The sequence below is a fragment of the Podarcis raffonei genome, chromosome 5 (assembly GCF_027172205.1).
Source record: "Podarcis raffonei isolate rPodRaf1 chromosome 5, rPodRaf1.pri, whole genome shotgun sequence".
NCBI lineage: Eukaryota > Metazoa > Chordata > Lepidosauria > Squamata > Lacertidae > Podarcis > Podarcis raffonei.
This window is the reverse complement of record NC_070606.1, coordinates 13,432,612-13,448,296: the sequence shown is the minus strand read 5'-3', so window position 1 is coordinate 13,448,296 and position 15,685 is coordinate 13,432,612. Positions and strand designations below refer to the sequence as shown.

General features: G+C 46.9%; 1 protein-coding gene across 1 annotated transcript; it reads left to right on the top strand.

Annotated features, from left to right (window-relative positions):
- Nucleotides 1–6,195: 6,195 nt before the first annotated feature.
- Nucleotides 6,196–14,000, top strand: LOC128413354 (WD repeat- and FYVE domain-containing protein 4-like). The gene is made up of 3 exons (XM_053387395.1): nucleotides 6,196–6,232; nucleotides 6,512–6,786; nucleotides 13,875–14,000. The coding sequence occupies exons 1-3, from the start codon at nucleotides 6,196–6,198 to the stop codon at nucleotides 13,998–14,000; spliced, it is 438 nt and encodes a 145-aa protein (XP_053243370.1).
- Nucleotides 14,001–15,685: the final 1,685 nt, after the last annotated feature.

Below are 15,685 nucleotides of genomic sequence, written 5' to 3'. Positions count from 1 at the left end.
ACGTGGAAAGCTTAGATATAAGGCTTAATATTGCTTAGAATCACGTTACTTGAAAGCAGTGGCAGCTGGGGCTCATTGGACCCGGTGGGCTTGCCCCCTAAACCCTAGAAATGATTGTTTATTGTTTTGTTTTATTTTATGAATTAAATTTGTATACCGCCCTAGATCCGCAGATCTCAGGGCCGTTGCAACGTTAATAAATAAGCCAGCAGTGGCTGCCAAAATGAAATGAAATGCAAGCACAATCTTAAGGCTGCATCAGCAGAATAGTGTCTAGATCATGAGAAGTAATGGTTCCACCATATTCTAGACTACTCTGGCTGCATCTAGAATATTGCATCCAGTTCTCGGTGCCACATTTTAAAAAAGATGTTGACAAAATGAGGCCTGCCCAGATGCATAGGTGCCTTCAAGAAGCACATACGTTTAGAGAAGATTGGGAAATGTTTATTGAATGTATATGGGGAAATTGTGTACACCTGAAAACGTTGGCAGCATTAAGATAAATTCAGCAGTGTAAATAAGGTTTGATGGATGTATTAATGAAATATTGGATGGTTTAGTTTTTGTAAGATATGCAGGAATCTATGATATGTAAAATGAACCAGGGAAGGAGAAGAAGGGAAGTCATTGATATTTTAAGGATGTTAAAATGAGTATTTTAAATTGTATAACAGAAAATTTTATTAAAAATTTATACAGTGGTACCTCCGGTTATGAACTTAATTTGTTCTGAAGGTCCATTTTTAAGCCGAAACCATTATTAAGATGAGGCACGCTTTCGCTAATGGCGCCTCCCGCTGCGAGACTTCCGCTCGCATCCTGGGGCAAAGTTCGCAACTGGGAGCATCTACTTCCGGGTTAGCGGAGCTTGTAACCTGAAGCGTTTGCAAGGAGGATGGTACGTAACATGAGGTTCCACTCTATATAAAAAAGAAGGGGGGCAGCCCCCCAAAAAACTGCAGCAGCAGTGCGTGCGTGCCGCATGGTATGCTCACCTTAACCCGCAGCATTGCACATACCCCGTGGCCAGCGCCGGATTTATGTATAAGCTAAACAAGCTTTAGCTTAGGACCCCACTCTCTTGGGGGCCCCCAAAAAAATTACAGGGGAAAAAACCTGGTTGTGCATTTCCAAAATATAAGATGACAAACAAATAAAATAAAACCTACATACAGCAACAGTGTTTTGTGTTGTGTAGGCTTCTATGGTGTACGGTAAGTCATGGGCCCTGCCTGCTAGCCTTCTCCCTAAAATACCACTGGTTTGCTCATTTCTATATACAGTAGTACCTCGGGTTAAGTCCTTAATTCATTCCGGAGGTCCGTTCTTAACCTGAAACTGTTCTTAACCTGAAGCACCACTTTAGCTAATGGGGCCTCCTGCTGCCGCTGCGCCGCTGCCGCACGATTTCTGTTCTCATCCTGAAGCAAAGTTCTTAACCCGAGGTAATATTTCTGGGTTTGCGGAGTCTGTAACCTGAAGCGTCTGTAACCCGAGGTACCACTGTATAGGGTGCCTACATTCTGCACGGACTGGTTGCATGACAACATGTGCAAATGGCTTTAGATACCTATTAGGTCCAGAAATTACCATATAGCATATATTCAACACAAGAAAACTGCAACAATTTGTTGTTAACAAAGGACAGCTGGGCATATAAAGGGCCCCATTACCTTCAGTAGCTTAGGGCATCATCAAACCTAAATCCGGCCCTGCCCGTGGCGTGCGCGCGAAACGTCAACATGTGGAAATGGGTGGGTGGGCAGAGGCTCAGAAAGTTTTAGGTAAATGAGTTCTTAGCAGAAGCAACTTTCGAAGCAAGGGCTTCTCAACTGAGAGCAACATCTCTAGCCAGGTGCTACGCCAAACTCCCACATGCCAAGTCCCCACCCCCCCCCAGCGCCACCAGACAAGCAACCTCTGCCCTTGCCGTACATTTTCGCTCCAACAGAGCTTGTGGTCGGCGCTCCTTTGCTCCACTTCTGCTTTTGCCAGGAAATAAGCACACAACTGCCTAGTCAAGTGAATCTCAGTAGAAAGTGATAGGAGAGAGAGAGACAGCTCTAAGATGACCGGCAGCTCAGAACATGCTGCTGTTGTCTTTGGCTAGAGGCGCGGCCGGCTCCAGCAAAACACCAGCCCAGGTATGTTCAAACGGCCCTGCCCTCTCTCCAGTTCCCCTTTCATTGCTGGCTGGTGCCTTCTGTCAAGCTGCCGCCCCAGAGAACAGAAAGTACGTATGTGAGAGTTTGGGTTGTGGCAGCGTGGCAAGAGGGTGGCCAAAGGCAGACACAGGCCGCTACTACCAATCATAGAAGCCGAAAGAGGAGACAGAAGGCAGAGAGGTAGGAAGACTGGGCTGAAGTACACCTGAGAATTTTATATCTGCTCCACGCTTCCCATACACGCATATCCTGATTTGCTAATTATTAACCTTGTCTCCCCTTTCTTGATTCTTTTCTGCTGTACTTTCTGTCTGTGCTGGTAGCACCGAGATCTCCCCTTAACACGGGGAGTCATTGGGCTCCCCAACCTGACACTGGGAATTTGCAGATATTTTATCTCTTTTCCCAAGAGGCTGAAAGGAGCACAGGGAATTTCCTGAGCTGGGGAGGGTCAAAGCCAACAAAGGGGTGTCTCTTAGCCAGAGCTATCCGTTTCTCTGCAGGGCTTTTTGAAAGTTCTGCAAGCTTTCTCCAGAGGCAAAGGGTGGTATTCAGTTAGGTTTCACTCAGTGTAGACCCACTTAAATTAATGGACATGGCTAAGTTTCATTGGGGACGCGGGTGGCGCTGTGGGTTAAACCACAGAAGGTCAGCGGTTCGAAGCCCCGCAACGGGGTGAACTCCCGTTGCTTGGTCCCTGCTCCTGCCAACCTAGCAGTTCGAAAGCACATCAAAGTGCAAGTAGATAAATAGGTACCACTCTGGCAGGAAGGTAAACGCCGTTTCCGTGCGCTGCTCTGGTTTGCCAGAAGCGGCTTAGTCATGCTGGCCACATGACCCGGAAGCTGTACGCCGGCTCCCTCGGCCAATAAAGCGAGATGAGCGCCACAACCCCAGAGTAGGTCACAACTGGACCTAATGGTCAGGGGTCCCTTTACCTTTACCTTTAAGTTTCATTGATTAGGGTTGGTTTAGTTAAATACCACCCAAAGTGATGTACTATGAAAGAGCCCATTAAGGTGGACTGGTAGTGGTTAGACTGGCACAAAAAATGACTAACCTCTCAGCTTACCCTGGTTGTAAATCGCTGGGTTTTGTGTGTTGCAGGTAGGAACTTGGCCAGATTATACTCTCACCTCCCAGACTTGTTTTATGACTTGTTGTTGTTGTTTAGTCGTTTAGTCGTGTCCGACTCTTCGTGAACCCATGGACCAGAACACACCAGGCACGCCTGTCTTCCACTGCCTCCCGCAGTTTGGTCAAACTCATGCTGGTAACCTCGAAAACACTGTCCAACCATCTCGTCCTCTGTCGTCCCCTTCTCCTTGTGCCCTCCATCTTTCCCAGCATCAGTGTCTTCTCCAGGGAGTCTTCTCTTCTCATGAGGTGGCCAAAGTACTGGAGCCTCAGCTTCACGATCTGTCCTTCCAGTGAGCACTCAGGGCTGATTTCCTTAAGAATGGATGCGTTTGATCTTCTTGCAGTCCATGGGACTCTCAAGAGTCTTCTCCAGCACTATAATTCAAAATGTTTTATGACTACTTATACAGAAATAACCAAACTTGCAATGGTGTAGCACTAGTAATTGCACTTCTTCCACCTTTTGCAACCTGAACCTTCGTAAGCATGCTCAGATAATCTAAGCATGGCAATTGGCATAGCATGTGGGGGCAACAGGGACAGTTGCCCCGGGTGCAAAATTGTTAGGGTTGCAAAATTTCAACACCCGGTGCTGCCTCAGTACAGCTGTGTGATTCTGTCGCTGGGCTCCACTTCTCCAGGCGAAGTGGCCGCTCCAGACAACAGAACAACTCTTCTTATCTCTGCGGTTACAATCTTCTGGGAGAGAAAGACACCGTTAGGCAGTTGAATGCACTTGCATACTCTGTTTCCCTCCCTTCCCCTCCCCCAAAAGAGAAAATTTTTTTCTCTATCTCCTTCCCCCGTGCCGTGCCTAATTTTATAAACTTCTGAAGTTTATAAAGAAACCAAAGTTTTCTCTCCTCTCCTCCAGAAGCCATATTGGACTTTCTGAAGCAGCTGACGCAAGGGTACTACCAGTTGAGAGGGGATTTTTCTCAAAACAGTTTTGTTTCTCCTTATGCCTATTGTATACAGTTATCAAATGCACTTTGCTCCACCGTGGGCTGTTAAAAACGGTTGGATGGGTTTCATTTCCTGGTTCTTAGGCACTAAAAGTCGTTCCACATTTACCTTGCATAGCCTCTTTGTGACCAGTTAAGAAAGCAAACTCAGGGCTAGCAAACACATCAATAACTGTATTGTTACAAAAGTTGGGTGCCCCCCCTCTCTCTGCTGAGCGGTAGCAAGAGCCCATGGTATTCCAGGCACTCACCGGGGTCTGAGAATTGAGACATGGCAGAGACTGCCGTAGCTTTAAGAAATGTGGTTTCTTCACCTATCTACACCTTCTGTCTGCAGGGAGGGAGGCCAGATCTTACAGCTTGGTCATTTCAAGAGGGGCTTGTACCCCACAGCAGAGCAGCCAGCCTTCAGCCAGCCTGCCCAAGATGGATCCCAGTCTATCTTCCTCTTTAACAAAACACCTTGCTAAAAACTATTTTCCTATCACATGCCAGTTACCCTGACAACATTCCAACCCCCCCCCCCGAGTCTCTGTTCACATGCCAGGGAAAGTGGGGAGGGCAGTTCTCTTGTATTGCCAATGGCTCTCAATTGCCCTATATACCATATTTTTCGCACTATAAGATGCACCACACCACAAGACGCACCTAGTTTTTGGAGGAGGAAAACAAGAAAAAAAATATTCTGAATCTCAGAAGCCAGAACAGCAAGAGGGATCTGGCTTCTGGGATAGCCTCTTGCTGTTCTGGCTTCTGGGATAGCTGTGCAGCCTGCATTTGCTCCATAAGACGCACACACATTTCCCCTTACCTTTTAGGAGGGAAAAAGTGAGTCTTATAGAGCAAAAAATATGGTAAATGGCTCTTAATGGCTCTAGCTTGGCCAGGTTGTTTTGCATAGCCCAGCCTAGGAGTTCCTCTGCAGCTGGTATCTCTCCCTTTCCATCCTAAGTAACCAAAATCCTACCATTTATTAATTTCTAGGGTTTAGGGGGGTCCCCTCTCCCCAATCTTCCAAATTACCTGTCTGGATAAAGAAATAATAGTAGGGCTTGTGGAATAGTAGACTGTTGGTAATTCTAGTTAGAGCAATGCTAAGATGTTTGTGCTACTTGCAGCAAAAAGGCAGGGCCAAGTTGGGAAGCATTGTGGAATTTGGTTTCATTTGCCGCAGCTGCATGGAATTTATTTCAGATGATGTTTCTTTCAGCTGGTAAGGGGAGAGAGACTTTCTGCTGTCCATCAGGCAATGGCTTTTTCCACCTGCCTTACCCTAGAAGCCTTTTCCAAACCAGGACTTTGAGAACAGAGCTGGGAAGAAAAAAGAGGCGTTCAGGGATGTTTAAAAATAATAATTTTATAAGTTGTGCATCCTTGTTTCTCAATTTGATCCTTTTACGTGGTTTTGTATGTTTTGTGGTATTTTATGCATTGCGACTTGCTGTTATTTTTATTGATATTAGATTAGTAATTCTTCATTGTAATAAGTGTCAACTGATTAATATTTGCTGGTATTTAATTTCACCATTTGCTATTATATTATATTGGATTGTTGAATAATGCTTTATTTGATATAAGTTGTTTCTTTTAAAGTTAGTGATTTTTTTGTATTGGATCAGATTGTTATGACATGTGACCTTTGCTGTCTATTTTGTTGTTTCTTCAGCTCATGAACTGCCTTGGGTATAGCAAGATAGAAAGGTGGTATACATATTAGAAGTGAAATGAAAACAATGTTGCTGCTCTAATTTTTTTGCACTGTTTTGCAGCAGAATTGGGGTCCCACACCCTTTGCTCACCCGGAGATTTGCCTCCCGTGCACTGTTGCTAATACATAATCTTAGGACCTGTTCCAACACTACCTTAGCCTCGTGATTCTTCTCATTCCCTTCTGCCAATATAGGAACTCATAACTCGGAGGGATGGATTTAGAAACCCTGAGGTCAGTTCTGGCCCCGGGTAGGGGAAGTGCCATCGGGGTGTGTGACACAACTGCGTCAGTGAACTATAAATGTCAGGTTTGCATGTTACCACAAAAATGTAGGAAGAAGCTTTGCTCCAGCTGCTTCCATGGCACTGCCGTAACCTCTGAACCGTCACTACAAGGCGATGGACTGCTCTGTACAGTGAAATGGAGACCTTGCTCTCAAACCTTTTGCACCGTTGTCTCAGCACAGCAACTCATCTGTTAGTGTAAGACACCCTGCAAAAAAATGACATTTTGGTCTTTCTTCCCAGATCACTTTGACCCAAGCATGGAGGCTGAGCTAGAGTTCCCAAAACAGCTGGAGAAGGAGACGGATTCACCTGACAAGAATGCAGGCCGGGATCAAGCCCAAGCTGGCAATGAGATGGTAGTCAAAGCAGAACCTGCTGAGCTCAGTAAGGAAGATGAAAGCAAGTGCCCTTACTTCCTATGGGAGACCCTAAGCAAGCAGTTCATGGAATATGGGGAGATGAATCCAGCAGAGCTACAAAGCCAACTTCTGAGCTTCTTGCTCATCTTTCTGAAGGTTGGTTGGATCTCTACCTATTGCATATTTTTGTTACGAGGTTTTGCTCATACTGAGGGACGGGGTTGTTGTTGTTTAGTTGTGTCCGACTCTTTGTGACCCCATGGACCAGAGCACACCAGGCACTCCTGTCTTCCACTGCCTCCTGCAGTTTGGTCAAACTCATGCTGGTAGCTTCAAGAACACTGTCCAACCATCTCATCCTCTGTCGTCCCCTTCTCCTTGTGCCCTCCATCTTTCCCAACATCAGGGTCTTTTCCAGGGAGTCTTCTCTTCTCATGAGGTGGCCAAAGTCTTGGAGCCTCAGCTTCACGATCTGTCCTTCCAGGGAGCACTCAGGGCTGATTTCCTTAAGAATGGATACATTTGATCTTCTTGCAGTCCATGGGACTCTCAAGAGTCTCCTCCAGCACCATAATTCAAAAGCATCAATTCTTTGGTGATCAGCCTTCTTTATGGTCCACCTCTTGCTTCCATACATCACTACTGGGAAAACCATAGCTTTAACTATACGGACCGAGGGACGGGGTAGGATGGTCAAAAGAACTTCTCTAGTGTGTGCATGTGGGGGACAAGGTGGCAACCCTCCCCACAAAACTGCAACCACTGGAATGTCAACAGCCACCATTTTACTCCCTCTCAGCAACAGTAATGGGTTTCAAGAGGTGAGCGAAGAGAATTTGACTGAATATCTAGGAATGGTTTTGCTGGGTACCTCGGTTTTTGAATGTCTCCGTTGACGAACATTTTGGTTTTCGAATGCTTCAGTAAATGCTTCAGTTTTTGAACTCGCCTTGGAAGTCAAAGATGCCAAGCGGCTTCCGTACTGAGTTTTCCATATTGAGTTTTCTGTACTGAGGCTTCTGTACTGAGTTTTCGGTTTTTGAATGTTTCGGAACGTGAACAGATTACGTACATTTGAAAACCGAGGTACCACTGTATGTCACAAAGTAGAATCTGCAGAATATCTGGGAATTTTTTAAGCGGGAGAGAGAAGATTTACATCCACACTCTATGGTATTGCAGAGTGACCTCTTCATGGGTCACCATGACTTACGCTGGTGTCTGGAGGTTGCTGTTGTTCTCCCTTCCCCCACTGCTGAAATTAGGTTTGAAAAAAATCTTGTAGCCAAGAGAAGAATTTCTTTCAAGCCTATTTGATCTTCTTGAAGGCTGCAGTTGGGAAGAGAGAGTTAATTCTTGCTACCCCAGTTGCACTCTACATGAAGTCCATCCCACACCTCTCTCTCTGTGTGTGTGTGTGTGTGTGCGTGTGAGAGAGAGAAAGAAAGAAAGAGAAAGATCCACAACTAGGGTTGGGAAATCTCAGATTTCAGGGTCCAAACCTGCAACTTAGCAGTGGCCCCTCGTGATGTAATTAAGCATGACAAAGTTAACCACAGTCGCTGAGAGCATGTCATTCAAATGAAAAACAACAGTCTAACAAATGAGGAAATATGTCACTGGTTGGAAATTAAAATAGAAACCTCTGATAAAGTGGAGTGTTCCTCTTGTGGGTTTTCTTTTTGTATATTTCTTTTTGCATTTTAAGCTGCATTTTAAACTGTGTTCTAACTTATATTTTAATCAACTGGGTTTTTTTTAAAAAAAGTTTTTGCTGTATTTATATTCAGTGTTAGCCACCCTGAGCCCGGTCTTGGCCGGGGAGGGCGGGGGTATAAATAAAAATTTATTATTATTATATATACAGTGGTACCTTGGGTTAAGAACTTAATTTGTTCTAGAGGTCTGTTCTTAACCTGAAACTGTTCTTAACCTGAGGCACCACTTTAGCTAATGGGGCCTCTTGCTGTTGCTGCTGCCACGCGATTTCTGTTCTGATCCTGAAGCAAAGTTCTTAACCCAAGGTACTATTTCTGGGTTAGCGGAGTCTGTAACCTGAAGAGTCTGTAACCAGAGGTACCCCCCCTCTGTGTGTGTGTGTGTGTGTATTGCTGTTGCAGAATTGTACACGCACGTGAACTATTCTTGTGACCAGCCAGTTTTAATGACGCAATGGCCAACCCCGTACCGTATGTAGGCTTTTAATTCCCTTCTGATCGCAATATCTACACCTCTCTCACCAATGCTTATACTACTAGTATATTATTAGCTACTCTTTAAGGTGTTTAGGGAAAACAAACAAACAAGGATGAGGCATTTTAAGAGTTCACAGGAATATCTAGCATGAACATCCACATCCGAGATCACCTGTGCAGGTCTACCTGTCTGGAATATTAGCAGGGTGTGGGGACAGCAGCACATGGCAGCTCAACCTTAGAAGCCTTTGCTTGAAACAGAAGCAGAGACGCAAAATTTATTCCCCAAGCTTTGTGTTTAAGATGGGAGTTGTTGGCCACTGGAGGACAAATTGCAAGGATCCTCTTTCTTCACAGCAGGAACAGAACCTTCCAAACTTGTTCAGCTGGATGGCTCCATTGGTTAGAGAGTGCTTCTGAGAACGCTGAGGTTGCAGGTTCGATTCCCATAAGGGTCAGTTGCATAATCCTGCATTGCAGGGAATTGAATAAGACTGTCTTCAGAGTCCCTACCAACTCTGAATCGATGATTCTGATTGAAACACAGACACAATTTATTTCCCCAAGCTCTGTGTTCTGGGAGCCAGAAATACTACGGGGCTAGTGGAAGCCCCTTTTGTGAATCAATATAGCTCCATCTTCAATCCAGATTTTAGTTTGGAAAACTCTTTCATTTTTCCTAAACACACTGTCCACCCTACCATCATTTCCCCCCCTATGTCCTGTCATGGAATCCTACTCAATATGATCCAGAGTAGAACTCTGATGTATAGTTAGCAGAGTAAAAACTTAAACACTTTGCAGGATTCCCCAAAAATAGACCAGAGGCAATTGTATTTCATTCAGCAGAGCTTTATTGCCACTGAAGGCAAATGAGCAGAATGGTCACAAATCCAATATATTCAGGATTGGCACTGTCCATAAGAAATCCAGTTGCAGCAGACTTGAACTTACAATAACTTATAATAAGTCTAAACCTTAACACTAAGTATACACACAAGGAAAAGAGAAAGTGAAAGTGAAACCCAGGCTCCTTCTGGCCTTACTTTAATAATAATAATAATAATAATAATAATAATAATAATAATGGAAGGAAGGAAGAGAGGAGGAGAGAGAAGGAAGAGAGAGAGAGAGACCGAAGGAGAGAAAGAGAGAGAGAAGGAAGGAAGGAAGGACGAGAGAGAGAGAGAAAGAGAGGGAAGGAAGGAAGGAAGGAAGGAAGGAAGGAGAGAGAGAGAGGGCGATAAGGAAGAGAGAGATAGAGAGATAGAGAGAGAAAAGGAAGGGGGAGAGAGAGAGGAGGGAGGGACAGGTATATAAATTTATACACCCGCCCATCTGGCTGGGTTTCCCCAGCCACTCTGGGTGGCTTCCAACAAAATATTAAAAATACATTAAAATATCAGTCATTCAAAACTTCCCCAAACAGGGTTGCCTTCAGATGTCTTCTAAAAGTCAGATAGTTGTTTATTTCCTTGACATCTGATGGGAGGACATTATAGTAAGCATGACCTTGACAGAAGAGATACCAGAACCTGTTTAAGCTAGCTGTACTCAGCTTCTCTGAAGGAATAACCCAAACATCATGAACCTTCTGCTTGCTTCTTTCACACAGAGAAGCTTCCAGTACCCTCTTGAATTAAGTAGAATAGGAAAGATCTCTACACATCACATCAATGCTTTCTGCACTAATAAATGCAAACTGACATATCCAGTGATTTCCTACGCCAATTGCTGGGGCTTCTGACTAGAACCCTCCACCTTCAAATGGGATTGGGAACTTCCCAGTCAAACATTTTATTTCCTTCAGCCTCTGAGGCAGACCCCACTACACTTGCTTCCCTCTGAAATTATCCATCTCTCCACTCCACTTCAAATAACAATACAGTGGTACCTCAGGTTACATATGCTTCAGGTTACATACGCTTCAGGTTACAGACTCCGCTAACCCAGAAATAGTGCTTCAGGTTAAGAACTTTGGTTCCGGATGAGAACAGAAATCGTGCTCTGGAGGCACGGCAGCAGCAGGAGGCCCCATTAGCTAAAGTGGTGCTTCAGGTTAAGAACAGTTTCAGGTTAAGTACGGACCTCCGAAACGAATTAAGTACTTAACCTGAGGTACCACTGTAAATATATCCTCCAGTCCGGACTCTCCCCTCTCCTCTCTCCCCTCCAGTTTCTCCTCACCTCAGTCTCCTTCAGTCAGTTCTTGTCCTTGTCTCCTTGGACTCGCTTGAGAAGAACCGAAGGCCACCTCACTGTCCTCCCTCTTCTTGAGCCCAGACCAGTTATTTTCCTTTCTCTGTGCTTCCTCCCAGCACTGAGTGCTTGTCCACATGTTGCTTGCCCCACACCTATAAAGCCTGGGTCTGAGTGGGTTTTCACTTGTTGCAGGCTCTCCAGGCACAGGTCCAAGTGCTTTTCCATTTGCTCCACTGTTTTCTCCAGGAAACGCCGCTCCTCACTGCTGAACTGGAGCAAACATTAATCTGGGGGGAACCCGACTGACATTTGCTCTGATGCAGTGGTAAATAGCAAGTTTCCCCGGGGGAAGGTGGCAGGGCAAGCAGAAGTTTGGAGATGGAGGTTAATTGGGAGAAGAGAGTAGGACAGACTTCCTCTCCAAAGTCTGTGCAATAGCTTGCAGAGGAGGTTAATTGGGAGAGGGAAGCGGTGGTGGAGGAGAGCAGACCCTACCAGAATGACCGCTCCCCACATTAAACGGGGGGCGGCCTTTGTGTGGACGCGCACAACCCCCTGGACCCTGTGCAGCTCCATCAGCACAGGCTTGGCTTCGCCTTCCCCCAGGTGGGATACCTGGAGGTCTCCGCCTACCTCAGCCAGTTGTCCAATGCCGCCTGGGGGAAGCATTGCCAAGGAGACCAGGCCAGGTAGGGGAGGGACTACCTGCCCACACAATAGAGGGAGGATCTTACCTGGGAATCCTCAGTTGGCTCCAGAGCTTCTCCCACCCTACCGACCCTCAGTTAAGACTTATTTTGCAGGTTAACCTTTTCTTCACAGGTATGCGGGCGCTGCTACGTCAAGGTCGCTCTTGAAGGGCTGGAAAGGAATTCCCCTGCATTGGCAGGTTTTGCCTTTCCCGTAGCAAAACGTCACAACTTTGGCGGTATCAGGCCTTGGGTGGAATCCTTTAGTCTATCTTCCTTTTTGCAGCGGCGATACCAGGGTTCCCCGTTAAAGGGGTTTTGAGGGGAGGCTTTGACCGTACGCCGAGAGGTCGTCATTGCTCTTCCCTGCGATGGCGACGTAACGGGGGCGGCTATCTCTGCTTGAACATATGTTCTCCACAGCCGGCCCATCCGCCCCCACACACTGGATAACCCTGATGTTCCCTAGATCCCTGGCTGGGGACTGGGGAGGGATAAACACCCAATGCCTGAGCCAAGGTCTACCCACATCTGAAACATAATAAAGTTGTGGCCAATTTAATCCCATAGCACATTGTCTTGAGTCGTTATTCCACATGAGGGGGGGCCACCCAGGGTTTGGGGGACTCCGCCTGTCCACGCAAAGGAATATGCAGCTGTATCCTGCTAGACAGAAGCTTGCAAGCTTCCACCTGCCTCTTGGGGGGGGGGGGCAGCAAACCTGGACACTCCAAGTGGGTCCTGAAGATACGGCAACCTACCCAACACAGGTTCTCTAGTTTCACATGTGCCCACAGTAATCCCTACCCTATGTCATGTTACATTTGATTTCTAACCTCCTCATTTTCTCAAGTCTCATGAGTCTTTCAACTGGCTTCCCATGATTAAAATGCAGCGCTATTTTTCAACATATATATAGATAGATTTCTAAACATAGTCACAGGACTTTTCTTGAGTGAGCTCCCGCTCTGCCCTTTAAACCCCGCAATGGCCTCCGTTTGGGAAATTAACTTACGCCCTCGTTTTCATGCAACATGGGAATTTTAGCCAATACAACAAAAAGTTCCCCTGCAATGTGATTCTGATGAAGGCAGGTGACTCTTTCAAAATATACCCAGGCGTCTTAATATTTCTCTTCTTCCCCTGTCCATCAGTTCCCCACCAAAGGAAAGTAATAGAATTTTCAGGGCCTCCTTAGTCATTCTGACTCACAACCACATGATTCAGAAGGGGAAATGCGATTTATTCGTTACAATTGCACGGCCAGGGGAACCTAAGTTCGCCGTACAAAATAAATTGTGTTGTATCTCGTGCTGAATGTCCATAAAGGTATGATGCAAATACAAGTACGTTTTTGTTTTTATTTTATTTTGCAGTCTCTGTTATGTGTCATCCTCTAAATCCTGCCAAGTCTGTCCCTCCACAAGGGCCACTACTGGTTTATTCCCTTGCCATTTTCCTTTGCTCTAAGTCCTCCACCTCCTCAGCTCTCTTCTTCTCTGCTTACAAAGCAAAAATGGACACCCCCCCTGCTCACCCCACACCTCTGGTTTCCTACCCCCTTTTTTCTACTAAAGGTAAAGGGACCCCTGACCATTAGGTCCAGTCGTGGCCAACTCTGGGGTTGTGGCGCTCATCTCGCTTTATTGGCCGAGGGAGCCGGCGTACAGCTTCCGGGTCATGTGGCCAGCGTGACTAAGCTGCTTCTGGCGAACCAGAGCAGCGCACGGAAATGCCGTCTACCTTCCCGCTGCAGCGGTACCAATTTATCTACTTGCACTTTGACGTGCTTTCGAACTGCTAGGTTGGCAGGAGCAGGGACCGAGCAACGGGAGCTCAGCCCATCACGGGGATTCGAACCGCCGACCTTCTGATTGGCAAGTCCTAGGCTTTGTGGTTTAACCCACAGCGCCACCCGCGTCCCCTTTTTCTACTAGGCAAAACTAAACAATATAGGGTGCTTAATATGACAGCGCCTGCCAAAACAGGGCACACAAGATTATCTGGTAGCAGATTTGGGAGGCTGGTGATAAACGTTATGTTACATGTTACTGCTAGGATAGCAGCAATGGAAATTAATGCCCAGGAAGCAAAATCAGTGTATTTAATACCAAACGGACACACACACCATTCTTACTATTTTTGAAATATGTTTTAGGCCTGGGATCAGTCAGCTGGCAACATCTGCATTCCAAACACCCACCTTTTAGCAAGCGAGACGTCGAAGCTTCTGGCGAAAGAAATCAAGAAGAAGCTGAACAGGAAGCCTGCAGGTGAACCATAATAATAATAATAAATTTTATTTATACCCCGCCCCAGACAAGGCCCGGCTCAGGGCGGCTAACAACCAATAATAAAAACGAGTTGAATGAATACAACTTAAAAACAAGATTAAAATACAACATTAAAGCATTAAAACAATTAAAATTAAAATGCAGCCTCATCACAGGAGGAGAAAGGAAAAAGAGGGGGAGGGAATCAAATTGACTCCAAGCCAAAGGCCAGGCGGAACAACTCGGTCTTCAGAATGTTGCTTCTTCATGTTACCTGAGTTGCAGCCCCAGTTACAGTGGTGTAGCATGGGGAGGACCACTGTGCTGGACCCGAGGGTTAACCGTGCAGCGAGGTCCAAGTCCAGTCCGAGGTCGAGGGTGCGGTATGGAGGCTGTCCATCAAAGCTGAAGCGGGGTCCAAGGCAGGGAGTGGGGTGAGGTCAGGAACTCTGCAGGAGAGCAGGACAGGGTGCAGGCAGGAACAGGCTACCAACAACGTTGCTCCTGCAACCTCGGACTGGGGCTGGCTGGCTTTTATCTGCCCTGAGACATAGGGCGGTCCCCGTCCATGGGTGACTCGCCTCTCGTGGCCTGGAGGTGAGCACTCCTCCTGTGAGAACTTAGTTCCCTCTGCCTTTCTGCCCTGAGCCTCTGCAGCTCAGGAGAGGCTGGAGGGTTACCGGACCCAGAGGCAACCTCAGCTTCCCCTGACGGGGCTGAGAGTGGAGCACCTGCAGGCAATGGGTCCTCCATCATCTAAGGAGCCAGAGCAGACTCAGCTGGTGCCTGCACCTGAGGATCCAGCACAGGTGAGGACCCTTCAGGCTCAAGCCCCAGCCCTGGCTCAGCTGGTTCTGGAGGTGGGGACTCCTGTGCAGGCTGGGATTCCTCAGGTTCAGCCTCCGAGTCCGAATCCCAGGCCATCACAACGGAAGGGGCAGTTGTCCGGGGCACAAAATTGTTAGGAGTACACAATGGCAACACCCAGAGCTGCCTCAATACATCTGCGTGCTTCTGTCACTGGGCTCTGTTGAAAACGGCTTCTCCATGCGGGCCAGGAAGTGACCAGACAATGGACCAACTCTGCGTTTCTTATCTCCGCGGTTGTGATCTCCTGGGTGATGTGGTTGAATGCGCATGTGTACTCCATCCATTCCCCTCCCTCCCACCCCCTGCTCCATGTGGCCCTGGGTTCTGGCAACCCTGTGGAGGCCCCTAGGTAGGCAGTCAAAACCTCAGGGAGCCCCACTATTATCTAGTGGGATAATATTCAACTAAGAAAGCTTGAGACGCGGGTGGCGCTGTGGATTAAACCACAGAGCCTAGGACTTGCCAATCAGAAGGTTGGCGGTTTGAATCCCCACGACAGGGTGAGCTCCCGTTGCTCGGTCCCTGCTCCTGCCCACCTAGCAGTTCGAAAGCATGTAAAGTGCAAGTAGATAAATAGGTACCGCTCCGGTGGGAAGGTAAACGGCATTTCCGTGCGCTGCTCTGGTTCGCCAGAAGCGGCTTAGTCATGCTGGCCACATGACCCGGAAGCTGTACGCCGGCTTCCTCGGCCAATAAAGCGAGATGAGCGCTGGAACCCCAGAGTCAGTCACGACTGGACCTAATGGTCAGGGGTCCCTTTACCTTTACCTTTAAGAAAGCTTGAATGCAATTTTATTTCAAGATCAAATCAATATTATTTTTATCC